Here is a 15804-nt window from a genome sequence, read left to right as displayed (position 1 = left end):
TGAATTTCCAAAGTGTATAAATTCCACAGTCCAGGCTGTGGAACTCATGTTAGTGTGGGTTCCACATCCAGACCAATCTGATCTACAGTCCAATAAGAACAGCAGAAGGACCCACACAGAAGAACCACTGCAGATTTACTACTGGGTTGGATGGGAAAATAATATGACATTATGTCTGTAAATAATGACAACTATGTTGAATTAAGCAAAAAAAAAAAAAAAACGAAGAAGAAAATCTGCAGTGGTTCTTCTGTGTGGGTTCTTCTGCTGTTCTTATTGGACTGTAGATCAGATTGGTCTGGATGTGGAACCCACACTAACATGAGTTCCACAGCCTGGACTGTGGAATTTAGACACTGTGTAAATTCATCCCAGGGGTCGGACTGGAACCTTTGGGGGACGCATTTGGGCCCCAGGACGCATGTTTGACAGCCCTGGTTTAGAATTTAGAAGGTGACTGAGAGGGAACAATCATTCTAGATTCAAACCAACACAGGTTTGTGTTCCTGTTTATGGAAGAACCCACTCTGACATCTGCCACAGAAAGGAAGTCAGCAGCACAGCAGGGACCGAACGGACAAACACAGAACACATGTGTTTGGAACACATTTATGGAAATAAGGGACAGTTTAGGACAGACAGACTAAAGGGACAGTTTAGGACAGACAGACTAAAGGGACAGTTTAGGACAGACAGACTAAAGGGACAGTTTAGGACAGACAGACTAAAGGGACAGTTTAGGACAGAGGGACTAAAGGGACAGTTTAGGACAGACAGACTAAAGGGACAGTTTAGGACAGATGGACCAAAGGGACAGTTTAGGACAGATGGACCAAAGGGACAGTTTAGGACAGAGGGACTAAAGGGACAGTTTAGGACAGATGGACCAAAGGGACAGTTTAGGACAGACGGACCAAAGGGACAGTTTAGGACAGAGGGACTAAAGGGACAGTTTAGGACAGACAGACTAAAGGGACAGTTTAGGACAGACAGACTAAAGGGACAGTTTAGGACAGACAGACTAAAGGGACAGTTTAGGACAGAGGGACTAAAGGGACAGTTTAGGACAGACAGACTAAAGGGACAGTTTAGGACAGATGGACCAAAGGGACAGTTTAGGACAGACGGACCAAAGGGACAGTTTAGGACAGAGGGACTAAAGGGACAGTTTAGGACAGACAGACTAAAGAGACAGTTTAGGACAGACAGACTAAAGGGACAGTTTAGGACAGATGGACCAAAGGGACAGTTTAGGACAGATGGACCAAAGGGACAGTTTAGGACAGACGGACCAAAGGGACAGTTTAGGACAGAGGGACTAAAGGGACAGTTTAGGACAGAGGGACTAAAGGGACAGTTTAGGACAGATGGACTAAAGGGACAGTTTAGGACAGATGGACCAAAGGGACAGTTTAGGACAGACAGACCAAAGGGACAGTTTAGGACAGACGGACTAAAGGGACAGTTTAGGACAGAGGGACTAAAGGGACAGTTTAGGACAGAGGGAATAAAGGGACAGTTTAGGACAGACGGACCAAAGGGACAGTTTAGGACAGAGGGACTAAAGGGACAGTTTAGGACCGAGGGACTAAAGGGACAGTTTAGGACAGACAGACTAAAGGGACAGTTTAGGACAGACAGACTAAAGGGACAGTTTAGGACAGAGGGACTAAAGGGACAGTTTAGGACAGACAGACTAAAGGGACAGTTTGGGACAGACAGACTAAAGGGACAGTTTAGGACAGATGGACCAAAGGGACAGTTTAGGACAGATGGACCAAAGGGACAGTTTAGGACAGATGGACCAAAGGGACAGTTTAGGACAGACGGACCAAAGGGACAGTTTAGGACAGAGGGACTAAAGGGACAGTTTAGGACAGACAGACTAAAGGGACAGTTTAGGACAGAGGGACTAAAGGGACAGTTTAGGACAGATGGACTAAAGGGACAGTTTAGGACAGATGGACCAAAGGGACAGTTTAGGACAGACGGACCAAAGGGACAGTTTAGGACAGAGGGACTAAAGGGACAGTTTAGGACAGAGGGACTAAAGGGACAGTTTAGGACAGAGGGACTAAAGGGACAGTTTAGGACAGAGGGACTGAAGGCACAGTTTAGGACAGAGGGACTAAAGGGACAGTTTAGGACAGATGGACTAAAGGGACAGTTTAGGACAGAGGGACTAAAGGGACAGTTTAGGACAGATGGACTAAAGGGACAGTTTAGGACAGAGGGACTAAAGGGACAGTTTAGGACAGACGGACCAAAGGGACAGTTTAGGACAGAGGGACTAAAGGGACAGTTTAGGACAGACGGACCAAAGGGACAGTTTAGGACAGATGGACCAAAGGGACAGTTTAGGACAGACGGACCAAAGGGACAGTTTAGGACAGATGGACTAAAGGGACAGTTTAGGACAGACGGACTAAAGGGACAGTTTAGGACAGAGGGACCAAAGGGACAGTTTAGGACAGACGGACCAAAGGGACAGTTTAGGACCGAGGGACTAAAGGGACAGTTTAGGACAGATGGACTAAAGGGACAGTTTAGGACAGATGGACTAAAGGGACAGTTTAGGACAGACGGACCAAAGGGACAGTTTAGGACAGACGGACCAAAGGGACAGTTTAGGACCGAGGGACTAAAGGGACAGTTTAGGACAGATGGACCAAAGGGACAGTTTAGGACAGATGGACGAAAGGGACAGTTTAGGACAGATGGACTAAAGGGACAGTTTAGGACAGACGGACCAAAGGGACAGTTTAGGACAGATGGACAAAAGGGACAGTTTAGGACAGACGGACCAAAGGGACAGTTTAGGACAGATGGACTAAAGGGACAGTTTAGGACAGATGGACTAAAGGGACAGTTTAGGACAGAGGGACTAAAGGGACAGTTTAGGACAGACGGACCAAAGGGACAGTTTAGGACAGACGGACCAAAGGGACAGTTTAGGACAGATGGACTAAAGGGACAGTTTAGGACCGAGGGACTAAAGGGACAGTTTAGGACAGATGGACTAAAGGGACAGTTTAGGACAGATGGACTAAAGGGACAGTTTAGGACAGACGGACCAAAGGGACAGTTTAGGACAGATGGACTAAAGGGACAGTTTAGGACAGACGGACCAAAGGGACAGTTTAGGACAGACGGACTAAAGGGACAGTTTAGGACAGATGGACTAAAGGGACAGTTTAGGACAGATGGACGAAAGGGACAGTTTAGGACAGATGGACTAAAGGGACAGTTTAGGACCGAGGGACCAAAGGGACAGTTTAGGACAGATGGACCGTGACACCATGGTATGAACAGAAAAGTTCACCTTTCCGCCCAAGAATCGACTGTTTCTAAACTTTCTGAGGAAGAAAGCCACAAAGAAGGTTCCCATCATGAGGACCAGAGACAGCAGGGCCGTGTTGGGCTGGTTGAACACATCTGGGTTCTGAAGGTCCGGTAGAGGACCGTCACTGGGATAGACGGCCAACAGAGGATGTTCCTGAAACACCTGAAGACAGGAAGACAACCAACTCACATCAGCTGATACATGACCCTGGAGTCCATCTGGTCTACAGGTGGACCACATGAGCCTGGAGTCCATCTGGTCTACAGGTGGACCACATGACCCTGGAGTCCATCTGTTCTACAGGTGGACCACATGAGCCCGGAGTCCATCTGTTCTACAGGTGGACCACATGAGCCCGGAGTCCATCTGGTCTACAGGTGGACCACATGAGCCCGGAGTCCATCTGGTCTACAGGTGGACCACATGAGCCCGGAGTCCATCTGGTCTACAGGTGGACCACATGAGCCCGGAGTCCATCTGGTCTACAGGTGGACCACATGACCCTGGAGTCCATCTGGTCTACAGGTGGACCACATGAGCCCGGAGTCCATCTGGTCTACAGGTGGACCACATGAGCCCGGAGTCCATCTGGTCTACAGGTGGACCACATGAGCCCGGAGTCCATCTGTTCTACAGGTGGACCACATGAGCCCGGAGTCCATCTGTTCTACAGGTGGACCACATGAGCCCGGAGTCCATCTGGTCTACAGGTGGACCACATGACCCCGGAGTCCATCTGGTCTACAGGTGGACCACATGAGCCCGGAGTCCATCTGGTCTACAGGTGGACCACATGAGCCCGGAGTCCATCTGGTCTACAGGTGGACCACATGAGCCTGGAGTCCATCTGTTCTAAAGGTGGACCACATGAGCCCGGAGTCCATCTGGTCTACAGGTGGACCACATGAGCCCGGAGTCCATCTGGTCTACAGGTGGACCACATGAGCCCGGAGTCCATCTGTTCTAAAGGTGGACCACATGAGCCCGGAGTCCATCTGGTCTACAGGTGGACCACATGAGCCCGGAGTCCATCTGGTCTACAGGTGGACCACATGAGCCTGGAGTCCATGTGGTCTCCAGGTGGACCGCTGCAGTAGAACACCTTCATTTCAGTCCAGTCCAGGTTGCTGCATCTTTGGCTTTTGTGTTTGTTGTTTTGCGTCGGGTCTGTAAATATAAATGTTTGAATTCATGGTTGAATCATGGGTCAAACTCAGTTGCAGTGTTTACCTTGAAAAGCTTGGAGAAAGTCTCATAAATAAATATGAGGGAGATGAGGAAAGCGAAGATCTCCTGGGTAAAGGGTGAGATGTATCGGACCAGGAAGCTGCCTTCTGCCGCCACGATCACCAGGACGATAAAGATGAGCCAGAAGCCGATCCAGACCCGACCCGTCAGGTACTCGAAGCCCTGGGTCTGACAGAACTGGGTCCAGAGAAACAGAGACACGAAGAGAAGGATGAGACGACCGGGACAGACGGGACAGTCCACTGGTGTTCTGTACTTAAATCACCTTATAGAAGGCTTCTATTAACACCAGTTATACTTAAATCACCTTATAGAAGGCTTCTATAAACACCAGTTATACTTAAATCACCTTATAGAAGGCTTCTATAAACACCAGTTATACTTAAATCACCTTATAGAAGGCTTCTATAAACACCAGTTATAGTTAAATCACCTTATAGAAGGCTTCTATAAACACCAGCTATACTTAAATCACCTTATAGAAGGCTTCTGTAAACACCAGCTATACTTAAATCACCTTATAGAAGGCTTCTATAAACACCAGTTATACTTAAATCACCTTATAGAAGGCTTCTATAAACACCAGTTATAGTTAAATCACCTTATAGAAGGCTTCTATAAACACTAGTCATAGTTAAATCACCTTATAGAAGGCTTCTATAAACACCAGTTATACTTAAATCACCTTATAGAAGGCTTCTATAAACACCAGTTATACTTAAATCACCTTATAGAAGGCTTCTATAAACACCAGTTATAGTTAAATCACCTTATAGAAGGCTTCTATAAACACCAGCTGTAGTTAAATCACCTTATAGAAGATAGAAGGCTTCTATAAACACCAGCTCTAGTTAAATCACCTTATAGAAGGCTTCTATAAACACTAGTCGTAGTTAAATCACCTTATAGAAGGCTTCTATAAACACCAGTTATAGTTAAATCACCTTATAGAAGGCTTCTATAAACACCAGTCGTAGTTAAATCACCTTATAGAAGGCTTCTATAAACACCAGCTGTAGTTAAATCACCTTATAGAAGGCTTCTATAAACACCAGTCGTAGTTAAATCACCTTATAGAAGGCTTCTATAAACACCAGCTGTAGTTAAATCACCTTATAGAAGGCTTCTATAAACACCAGCTGTAGTTGAATCACCTTATAGAAGGCTTCTATAAACACCAGTTATACTTAAATCACCTTATAGAAGGCTTCTATAAACACCAGTTATAGTTAAATCACCTTATAGAAGGCTTCTATAAACACCAGTTATAGTTAAATCACCTTATAGAAGGCTTCTATAAACACTAGTCGTAGTTAAATCACCTTATAGAAGGCTTCTATAAACACTAGTCATAGTTAAATCACCTTATAGAAGGCTTCTATAAACACTAGTCGTAGTTAAATCACCTTATAGAAGGCTTCTATAAACACCAGCTGTAGTTAAATCACCTTATAGAAGTCTTCTATAAACACCAGCTGTAGTTAAATCACCTTATAGAAGGCTTCTATAAACACCAGCTCTAGTTAAATCACCTTATAGAAGGCTTCTATAAACACTAGTCGTAGTTAAATCACCTTATAGAAGGCTTCTATAAACACCAGTTATACTTAAATCACCTTATAGAAGGCTTCTATAAACACCAGTTATAGTTAAATCACCTTATAGAAGGCTTCTATAAACACCAGCTCTAGTTAAATCACCTTATAGAAGGCTTCTATAAACACTAGTTGTAGTTAAATCACCTTATAGAAGGCTTCTATAAACACCAGTTATAGTTAAATCACCTTATAGAAGGCTTCTATAAACACCAGTCGTAGTTAAATCACCTTATAGAAGGCTTCTATAAACACCAGCTGTAGTTAAATCACCTTATAGAAGGCTTCTATAAACACCAGTCGTAGTTAAATCACCTTATAGAAGGCTTCTATAAACACCAGCTGTAGTTAAATCACCTTATAGAAGGCTTCTATAAACACCAGTTATACTTAAATCACCTTATAGAAGGCTTCTATAAACACCAGTTATACTTAAATCACCTTATAGAAGGCTTCTATAAACACCAGTTATACTTAAATCACCTTATAGAAGGCTTCTATAAACACCAGTTATACTTAAATCACCTTATAGAAGGCTTCTATAAACACCAGTTATACTTAAATCACCTTATAGAAGGCTTCTATAAACACCAGTTATAGTTAAATCACCTTATAGAAGGCTTCTATAAACACCAGCTATACTTAAATCACCTTATAGAAGGCTTCTGTAAACACCAGCTATACTTAAATCACCTTATAGAAGGCTTCTATAAACACCAGTTATACTTAAATCACCTTATAGAAGGCTTCTATAAACACCAGTTATAGTTAAATCACCTTATAGAAGGCTTCTATAAACACTAGTCATAGTTAAATCACCTTATAGAAGGCTTCTATAAACACCAGTTATACTTAAATCACCTTATAGAAGGCTTCTATAAACACCAGTTATACTTAAATCACCTTATAGAAGGCTTCTATAAACACCAGTTATAGTTAAATCACCTTATAGAAGGCTTCTATAAACACCAGCTGTAGTTAAATCACCTTATAGAAGATAGAAGGCTTCTATAAACACCAGCTCTAGTTAAATCACCTTATAGAAGGCTTCTATAAACACTAGTCGTAGTTAAATCACCTTATAGAAGGCTTCTATAAACACCAGTTATAGTTAAATCACCTTATAGAAGGCTTCTATAAACACCAGTCGTAGTTAAATCACCTTATAGAAGGCTTCTATAAACACCAGCTGTAGTTAAATCACCTTATAGAAGGCTTCTATAAACACCAGTCGTAGTTAAATCACCTTATAGAAGGCTTCTATAAACACCAGCTGTAGTTAAATCACCTTATAGAAGGCTTCTATAAACACCAGCTGTAGTTGAATCACCTTATAGAAGGCTTCTATAAACACCAGTTATACTTAAATCACCTTATAGAAGGCTTCTATAAACACCAGTTATAGTTAAATCACCTTATAGAAGGCTTCTATAAACACCAGTTATAGTTAAATCACCTTATAGAAGGCTTCTATAAACACTAGTCGTAGTTAAATCACCTTATAGAAGGCTTCTATAAACACTAGTCATAGTTAAATCACCTTATAGAAGGCTTCTATAAACACTAGTCGTAGTTAAATCACCTTATAGAAGGCTTCTATAAACACCAGCTGTAGTTAAATCACCTTATAGAAGTCTTCTATAAACACCAGCTGTAGTTAAATCACCTTATAGAAGGCTTCTATAAACACCAGCTCTAGTTAAATCACCTTATAGAAGGCTTCTATAAACACTAGTCGTAGTTAAATCACCTTATAGAAGGCTTCTATAAACACCAGTTATACTTAAATCACCTTATAGAAGGCTTCTATAAACACCAGTTATAGTTAAATCACCTTATAGAAGGCTTCTATAAACACCAGCTCTAGTTAAATCACCTTATAGAAGGCTTCTATAAACACTAGTTGTAGTTAAATCACCTTATAGAAGGCTTCTATAAACACCAGTTATAGTTAAATCACCTTATAGAAGGCTTCTATAAACACCAGTCGTAGTTAAATCACCTTATAGAAGGCTTCTATAAACACCAGCTGTAGTTAAATCACCTTATAGAAGGCTTCTATAAACACCAGTCGTAGTTAAATCACCTTATAGAAGGCTTCTATAAACACCAGCTGTAGTTAAATCACCTTATAGAAGGCTTCTATAAACACCAGTTATACTTAAATCACCTTATAGAAGGCTTCTATAAACACCAGTTATAGTTAAATCACCTTATAGAAGGCTTCTATAAACACCAGTTATAGTTAAATCACCTTATAGAAGGCTTCTATAAACACTAGTCGTAGTTAAATCACCTTATAGAAGGCTTCTATAAACACTAGTCATAGTTAAATCACCTTATAGAAGGCTTCTATAAACACTAGTCGTAGTTAAATCACCTTATAGAAGGCTTCTATAAACACCAGCTGTAGTTAAATCACCTTATAGAAGGCTTCTATAAACACCAGCTGTAGTTAAATCACCTTATAGAAGGCTTCTATAAACACCAGTTATAGTTAAATCACCTTATAGAAGGCTTCTATAAACACTAGTCGTAGTTAAATCACCTTATAGAAGGCTTCTATAAACACCAGTTATACTTAAATCACCTTATAGAAGGCTTCTATAAACACTAGTCGTAGTTAAATCACCTTATAGAAGGCTTCTATAAACACCAGTCATAGTTAAATCACCTTATAGAAGGCTTCTATAAACACCAGCTGTAGTTAAATCACCTTATAGAAGGCTTCTATAAACACCAGCTCTAGTTAAATCACCTTATAGAAGGCTTCTATAAACACCAGCTCTAGTTAAATCACCTTATAGAAGGCTTCTATAAACACCAGTCGTAGTTAAATCACCTTATAGAAGGCTTCTATAAACACCAGTTATAGTTAAATCACCTTATAGAAGGCTTCTATAAACACCAGTTGTAGTTAAATCACCTTATAGAAGGCTTCTATAAACACTAGTCGTAGTTAAATCACCTTATAGAAGGCTTCTATAAACACCAGTCGTAGTTAAATCACCTTATAGAAGGCTTCTATAAACACCAGTTATAGTTAAATCACCTTATAGAAGGCTTCTATAAACACCAGTTATAGTTAAATCACCTTATAGAAGGCTTCTATAAACACTAGTCGTAGTTAAATCACCTTATAGAAGGCTTCTATAAACACCAGTCGTAGTTAAATCACCTTATAGAAGGCTTCTATAAACACCAGTTATAGTTAAATCACCTTATAGAAGGCTTCTATAAACACCAGTTATAGTTAAATCACCTTATAGAAGGCTTCTATAAACACCAGTCGTAGTTAAATCACCTTATAGAAGGCTTCTATAAACACCAGTCGTAGTTAAATCACCTTATAGAAGGCTTCTATAAACACTAGTCGTAGTTAAATCACCTTATAGAAGGCTTCTATAAACACCAGTCGTAGTTAAATCACCTTATAGAAGGCTTCTATAAACACCAGTTATACTTAAATCACCTTATAGAAGGCTTCTATAAACACCAGTTATACTTAAATCACCTTATAGAAGGCTTCTATAAACACCAGTTATACTTAAATCACCTTATAGAAGGCTTCTATAAACACTAGTCGTAGTTAAATCACCTTATAGAAGGCTTCTATAAACACCAGTCATAGTTAAATCACCTTATAGAAGGCTTCTATAAACACCAGCTGTAGTTAAATCACCTTATAGAAGGCTTCTATAAACACTAGTCGTAGTTAAATCACCTTATAGAAGGCTTCTATAAACACCAGTCGTAGTTAAATCACCTTATAGAAGGCTTCTATAAACACCAGCTGTAGTTAAATCACCTTATAGAAGGCTTCTATAAACACCAGCTCTAGTTAAATCACCTTATAGAAGGCTTCTATAAACACCAGCTCTAGTTAAATCACCTTATAGAAGGCTTCTATAAACACCAGTCGTAGTTAAATCACCTTATAGAAGGCTTCTATAAACACCAGTTATAGTTAAATCACCTTATAGAAGGCTTCTATAAACACCAGTTATAGTTAAATCACCTTATAGAAGGCTTCTATAAACACTAGTCGTAGTTAAATCACCTTATAGAAGGCTTCTATAAACACCAGTCGTAGTTAAATCACCTTATAGAAGGCTTCTATAAACACCAGTTATAGTTAAATCACCTTATAGAAGGCTTCTATAAACACCAGTTATAGTTAAATCACCTTATAGAAGGCTTCTATAAACACCAGTCGTAGTTAAATCACCTTATAGAAGGCTTCTATAAACACCAGTTATACTTAAATCACCTTATAGAAGGCTTCTATAAACACCAGTTATACTTAAATCACCTTATAGAAGGCTTCTATAAACACCAGTTATACTTAAATCACCTTATAGAAGGCTTCTATAAACACTAGTCGTAGTTAAATCACCTTATAGAAGGCTTCTATAAACACCAGTCATAGTTAAATCACCTTATAGAAGGCTTCTATAAACACCAGCTGTAGTTAAATCACCTTATAGAAGGCTTCTATAAACACTAGTCGTAGTTAAATCACCTTATAGAAGGCTTCTATAAACACCAGTCGTAGTTAAATCACCTTATAGAAGGCTTCTATAAACACCAGCTGTAGTTAAATCACCTTATAGAAGGCTTCTATAAACACCAGCTCTAGTTAAATCACCTTATAGAAGGCTTCTATAAACACCAGCTCTAGTTAAATCACCTTATAGAAGGCTTCTATAAACACCAGTCGTAGTTAAATCACCTTATAGAAGGCTTCTATAAACACCAGTTATAGTTAAATCACCTTATAGAAGGCTTCTATAAACACCAGTTATAGTTAAATCACCTTATAGAAGGCTTCTATAAACACTAGTCGTAGTTAAATCACCTTATAGAAGGCTTCTATAAACACCAGTCGTAGTTAAATCACCTTATAGAAGGCTTCTATAAACACCAGTTATAGTTAAATCACCTTATAGAAGGCTTCTATAAACACCAGTTATAGTTAAATCACCTTATAGAAGGCTTCTATAAACACCAGTCGTAGTTAAATCACCTTATAGAAGGCTTCTATAAACACCAGTTATAGTTAAATCACCTTATAGAAGGCTTCTATAAACACCAGTCGTAGTTAAATCACCTTATAGAAGGCTTCTATAAACACCAGTCGTAGTTAAATCACCTTATAGAAGGCTTCTATAAACACTAGTTGTAGTTAAATCACCTTATAGAAGGCTTCTATAAACACTAGTCGTAGTTAAATCACCTTATAGAAGGCTTCTATAAACACCAGTCGTAGTTAAATCACCTTATAGAAGGCTTCTATAAACACCAGTTATACTTAAATCACCTTATAGAAGGCTTCTATAAACACCAGCTGTAGTTAAATCACCTTATAGAAGGCTTCTATAAACACCAGCTCTAGTTAAATCACCTTATAGAAGGCTTCTATAAACACCAGCTCTAGTTAAATCACCTTATAGAAGGCTTCTATAAACACCAGTCGTAGTTAAATCACCTTATAGAAGGCTTCTATAAACACCAGTTATAGTTAAATCACCTTATAGAAGGCTTCTATAAACACCAGTTATAGTTAAATCACCTTATAGAAGGCTTCTATAAACACTAGTCGTAGTTAAATCACCTTATAGAAGGCTTCTATAAACACCAGTCGTAGTTAAATCACCTTATAGAAGGCTTCTATAAACACCAGTTATAGTTAAATCACCTTATAGAAGGCTTCTATAAACACCAGTTATAGTTAAATCACCTTATAGAAGGCTTCTATAAACACCAGTCGTAGTTAAATCACCTTATAGAAGGCTTCTATAAACACCAGTTATAGTTAAATCACCTTATAGAAGGCTTCTATAAACACCAGTCGTAGTTAAATCACCTTATAGAAGGCTTCTATAAACACCAGTCGTAGTTAAATCACCTTATAGAAGGCTTCTATAAACACTAGTCGTAGTTAAATCACCTTATAGAAGGCTTCTATAAACACTAGTCGTAGTTAAATCACCTTATAGAAGGCTTCTATAAACACCAGTCGTAGTTAAATCACCTTATAGAAGGCTTCTATAAACACCAGTTATACTTAAATCACCTTATAGAAGGCTTCTATAAACACCAGTTATACTTAAATCACCTTATAGAAGGCTTCTATAAACACCAGTTATACTTAAATCACCTTATAGAAGGCTTCTATAAACACTAGTCGTAGTTAAATCACCTTATAGAAGGCTTCTATAAACACCAGTCGTAGTTAAATCACCTTATAGAAGGCTTCTATAAACACCAGTCGTAGTTAAATCACCTTATAGAAGGCTTCTATAAACACCAGTCGTAGTTAAATCACCTTATAGAAGGCTTCTATAAACACCAGTTATACTTAAATCACCTTATAGAAGGCTTCTATAAACACCAGTTATACTTAAATCACCTTATAGAAGGCTTCTATAAACACCAGTCGTAGTTAAATCACCTTATAGAAGGCTTCTATAAACACCAGTTATACTTAAATCACCTTATAGAAGGCTTCTATAAACACCAGTTATACTTAAATCACCTTATAGAAGGCTTCTATAAACACTAGTCGTAGTTAAATCACCTTATAGAAGGCTTCTATAAACACTAGTCGTAGTTAAATCACCTTATAGAAGGCTTCTATAAACACCAGTCGTAGTTAAATCACCTTATAGAAGGCTTCTATAAACACCAGTTATACTTAAATCACCTTATAGAAGGCTTCTATAAACACCAGTTATACTTAAATCACCTTATAGAAGGCTTCTATAAACACCAGTTATACTTAAATCACCTTATAGAAGGCTTCTATAAACACTAGTCGTAGTTAAATCACCTTATAGAAGGCTTCTATAAACACTAGTCGTAGTTAAATCACCTTATAGAAGGCTTCTATAAACACTAGTCGTAGTTAAATCACCTTATAGAAGGCTTCTATAAACACTAGTCGTAGTTAAATCACCTTATAGAAGGCTTCTATAAACACCAGTCGTAGTTAAATCACCTTATAGAAGGCTTCTTCAAACACCAGTAACGGTCCTGAAAAGCCGATGATCAGAAGCGGCTGACCGGCGAGCAGTGAGAAGATGACTCCCAGGGTGGCAGTTGAGACGATCAGCTCAGTAACTCCCATCATGCCTTCTGTTTTCTCACCTGTTTGTAAAAGCAGACACATAAACAAAACAGACCTTCTCAGTTTGAATTCAGGCGTCTTCCTGGCGTTTGCTCGTCACATTACCCAGAAGGCCTCCGAAGGTGATGGTCGGAGACAGCGCCGCAAAGTAGATGAAGATGACGGCGGCCACACACTGCATGTCCACGGCGTCTTTCAGGTCCGTCACATAGTTTGGATAACGGCGGCGGATGTCGTGGATGAGGCCTCCAAAAGGGATCCCTGAGCGCTTTAAGGGGTCCACCTCCTGGTCCTGGTCCTGGTCCTCCTCTGGACTCACCTCTGGGTGTGGGTAAAGAACAGGACACATGTAAGGAAGACGGGCCAGACTGGGACCAACGGACGCTTTAAGGACTTTAGAATTCTATGGACTGGTTTGACCAATTTAAAGGAATCCAAACAAACAGACTCCATTACATTCATGAAACTAAACATCTCTTGCTCATGCTTCGCCTGTTTTTGGTTCAGTCACCTACACCCAGTTATATTTCTGCAGCACTGGTGGTGGATGGACATGCACAGAAAGCCTCATTTTCTTTGGCAGCTGTTTTGAAGTTTCAGTTCCATTTTGTGACATATTCAGACAAAAAACCTGACTTTGATCTTCTTGGCTCTTGTCTTGTCTCAGTGTGTGGGACGTGGGCTAAAGCCCTGAAGAAGAACTGTAGAATTAATCCAGTCTTGCTCTGAACTGTTCTGAAATGCCACAGTAACCTCATGTATTTCTCTACTGGTGAAGCTTGTCTCCCAGTAAACTACTGGACTCCAGTACTAGGGCTGTAGCGATACACTAATCTCACGATACGATACAATACACGATATTCAGCCCACGATATGACTCCATGTGCTTTGATACGATTCAATACACTTATATAATTTTCTGAAAGGTTTTAAAGTGATTTTGGTGACATCTTGTGAGTGTTCCATTGACTTGGATTGAATTAACTGAACTGAAAACTGAAAGTGTCGATCACTTACACAACATATGACTCTGACTGGACAGAGTCTACAGCTGACAAATACTGGACGAAATGAAACAAAGATCTGATTAGAAAATTAGTTTGATTTATTGAAACAGTGCAAACTGTGGCTTCCAAGCCTTTGAAAAGTGCAGACACTACAGGGTGGGGAAGCCAAATGTACACTGAACGTTTAGTTGTTTTTTCTCAGCAGACACTACGTCAGTTGTTTTGAACCCAAACATATACTGATGTCATAATCATACCTAACACTATTATCCATACCTTTTCACAAACTTTTGCCCATATGAGTAATCAGGAAAGCAAACATCAAAGAGTGTGTGATTTGCTGAATGCACTCGTCACACCAAAGGAGATTTCAAAAATAGTTGGAGTGTCCATAAAGACTGTTTATAATGGAAAGAAGAGAATGACTATGAGCAAAACTATTACCAGAAAGTCTGGAAGATACTATTAAAGAAGAATGGGAGAAGTTGTCACCCCAATATTTGAGGAACACTTGCACAAGTTTCAGGAAGCGTGTGAAGGCAGTTATTGAGAAAGAAGGAGGACACATAGAATAAAAACATTTTCTATTATGGACATTTTCTTGTGGCAAATAAATTCTCATGACTTTCAATAAACTAATTGGTCGTACACTGTCTTTCAATCCCTGCCTCAAAATATTGTACATTTTGCTTCCACACCCTGTATAATCCACTTATTAAACTGTTTATAAACGTATACAAATCAGAGCTCCCATGAGGGATAATATCACAGCTTTATAAGAACATTTCAAATCTTAATAATCATTCCACCAAATACATTAAAGGAAAACTGGAACAGGAAGGAGGACTTGTAATAACAGATGAAGACTGGGAGTGGATCTGCACTCTGAGTGGAAAAGCATGAGATCTCATCTGTGGAAAGAATAGAGTTGTAGAACATGTCCGGCTTTTTCTTAACTCCATGTCAGAGTGCAGACTTTTCCAGGTAAACAGTAAATGTTGGACAAACGGTGGCTGTCAGCTGGTCCATCACTAACACAGATTCTGGGACTGTCAGGGGATTCAAACTACTGATCTGAGATCAATAAAGCAATACAATTACATTTAAAACATACATTCTCTCTGACTTCAGAACTATGTATTTAGGACTCAAAACACCTGCTATGAACATACATGAATATTTGTGGAATGTTCTTTTGGCAGCAGAGAAAAAAGCAATAACATAAAAATGGATGGTACAAGATGAGCCAACTGTTCAGTAATGGGTTCAAATAACATGGACGTTTACAAAATGGAAAAAATCACCTTCACCGTTAATCTGAAATTAGAAATATTCATCAGACATTGGGAAAAACGGGAAAATTATGTGAAACAATACATGCCAAATGTGACCTTGGAGATAGAAAAGGAGGCTACGGGATTTAATATGTCCTTTTTTAGTTCTTATTTTCATTCCGTGTTAATATGGCTCATAATCTTTCTT

The 15804-nt window shown here is 39.4% G+C and overlaps 1 protein-coding gene across 1 annotated transcript in view; it reads right to left on the bottom strand.

Annotated features, from left to right (window-relative positions):
• Positions 1-13622, bottom strand: part of LOC115412559 (anion exchange protein 3-like) — a 29241-nt gene extending 15619 nt beyond the window's left edge. The window contains exons 1-4 of the mRNA XM_030125130.1: positions 13421-13622; positions 13187-13335; positions 4574-4768; positions 3323-3505 (exon numbers count right to left, since the gene is read on the bottom strand). Coding sequence (XP_029980990.1) covers positions 3323-3505; positions 4574-4768; positions 13187-13335; positions 13421-13496 — 603 coding nt within the window. The 5' untranslated portion in view covers positions 13497-13622. The remainder of the gene's footprint in view (positions 1-3322; positions 3506-4573; positions 4769-13186; positions 13336-13420) is intronic.
• Positions 13623-15804: the final 2182 nt, after the last annotated feature.

This window comes from Sphaeramia orbicularis, chromosome 21, assembly GCF_902148855.1.
Source record: "Sphaeramia orbicularis chromosome 21, fSphaOr1.1, whole genome shotgun sequence".
Taxonomy (NCBI): Eukaryota; Metazoa; Chordata; class Actinopteri; order Kurtiformes; family Apogonidae; genus Sphaeramia; species Sphaeramia orbicularis.
The sequence above is the reverse complement of the archived record's forward strand: the minus strand, read 5'-3'. Positions and strand labels throughout refer to the sequence as shown.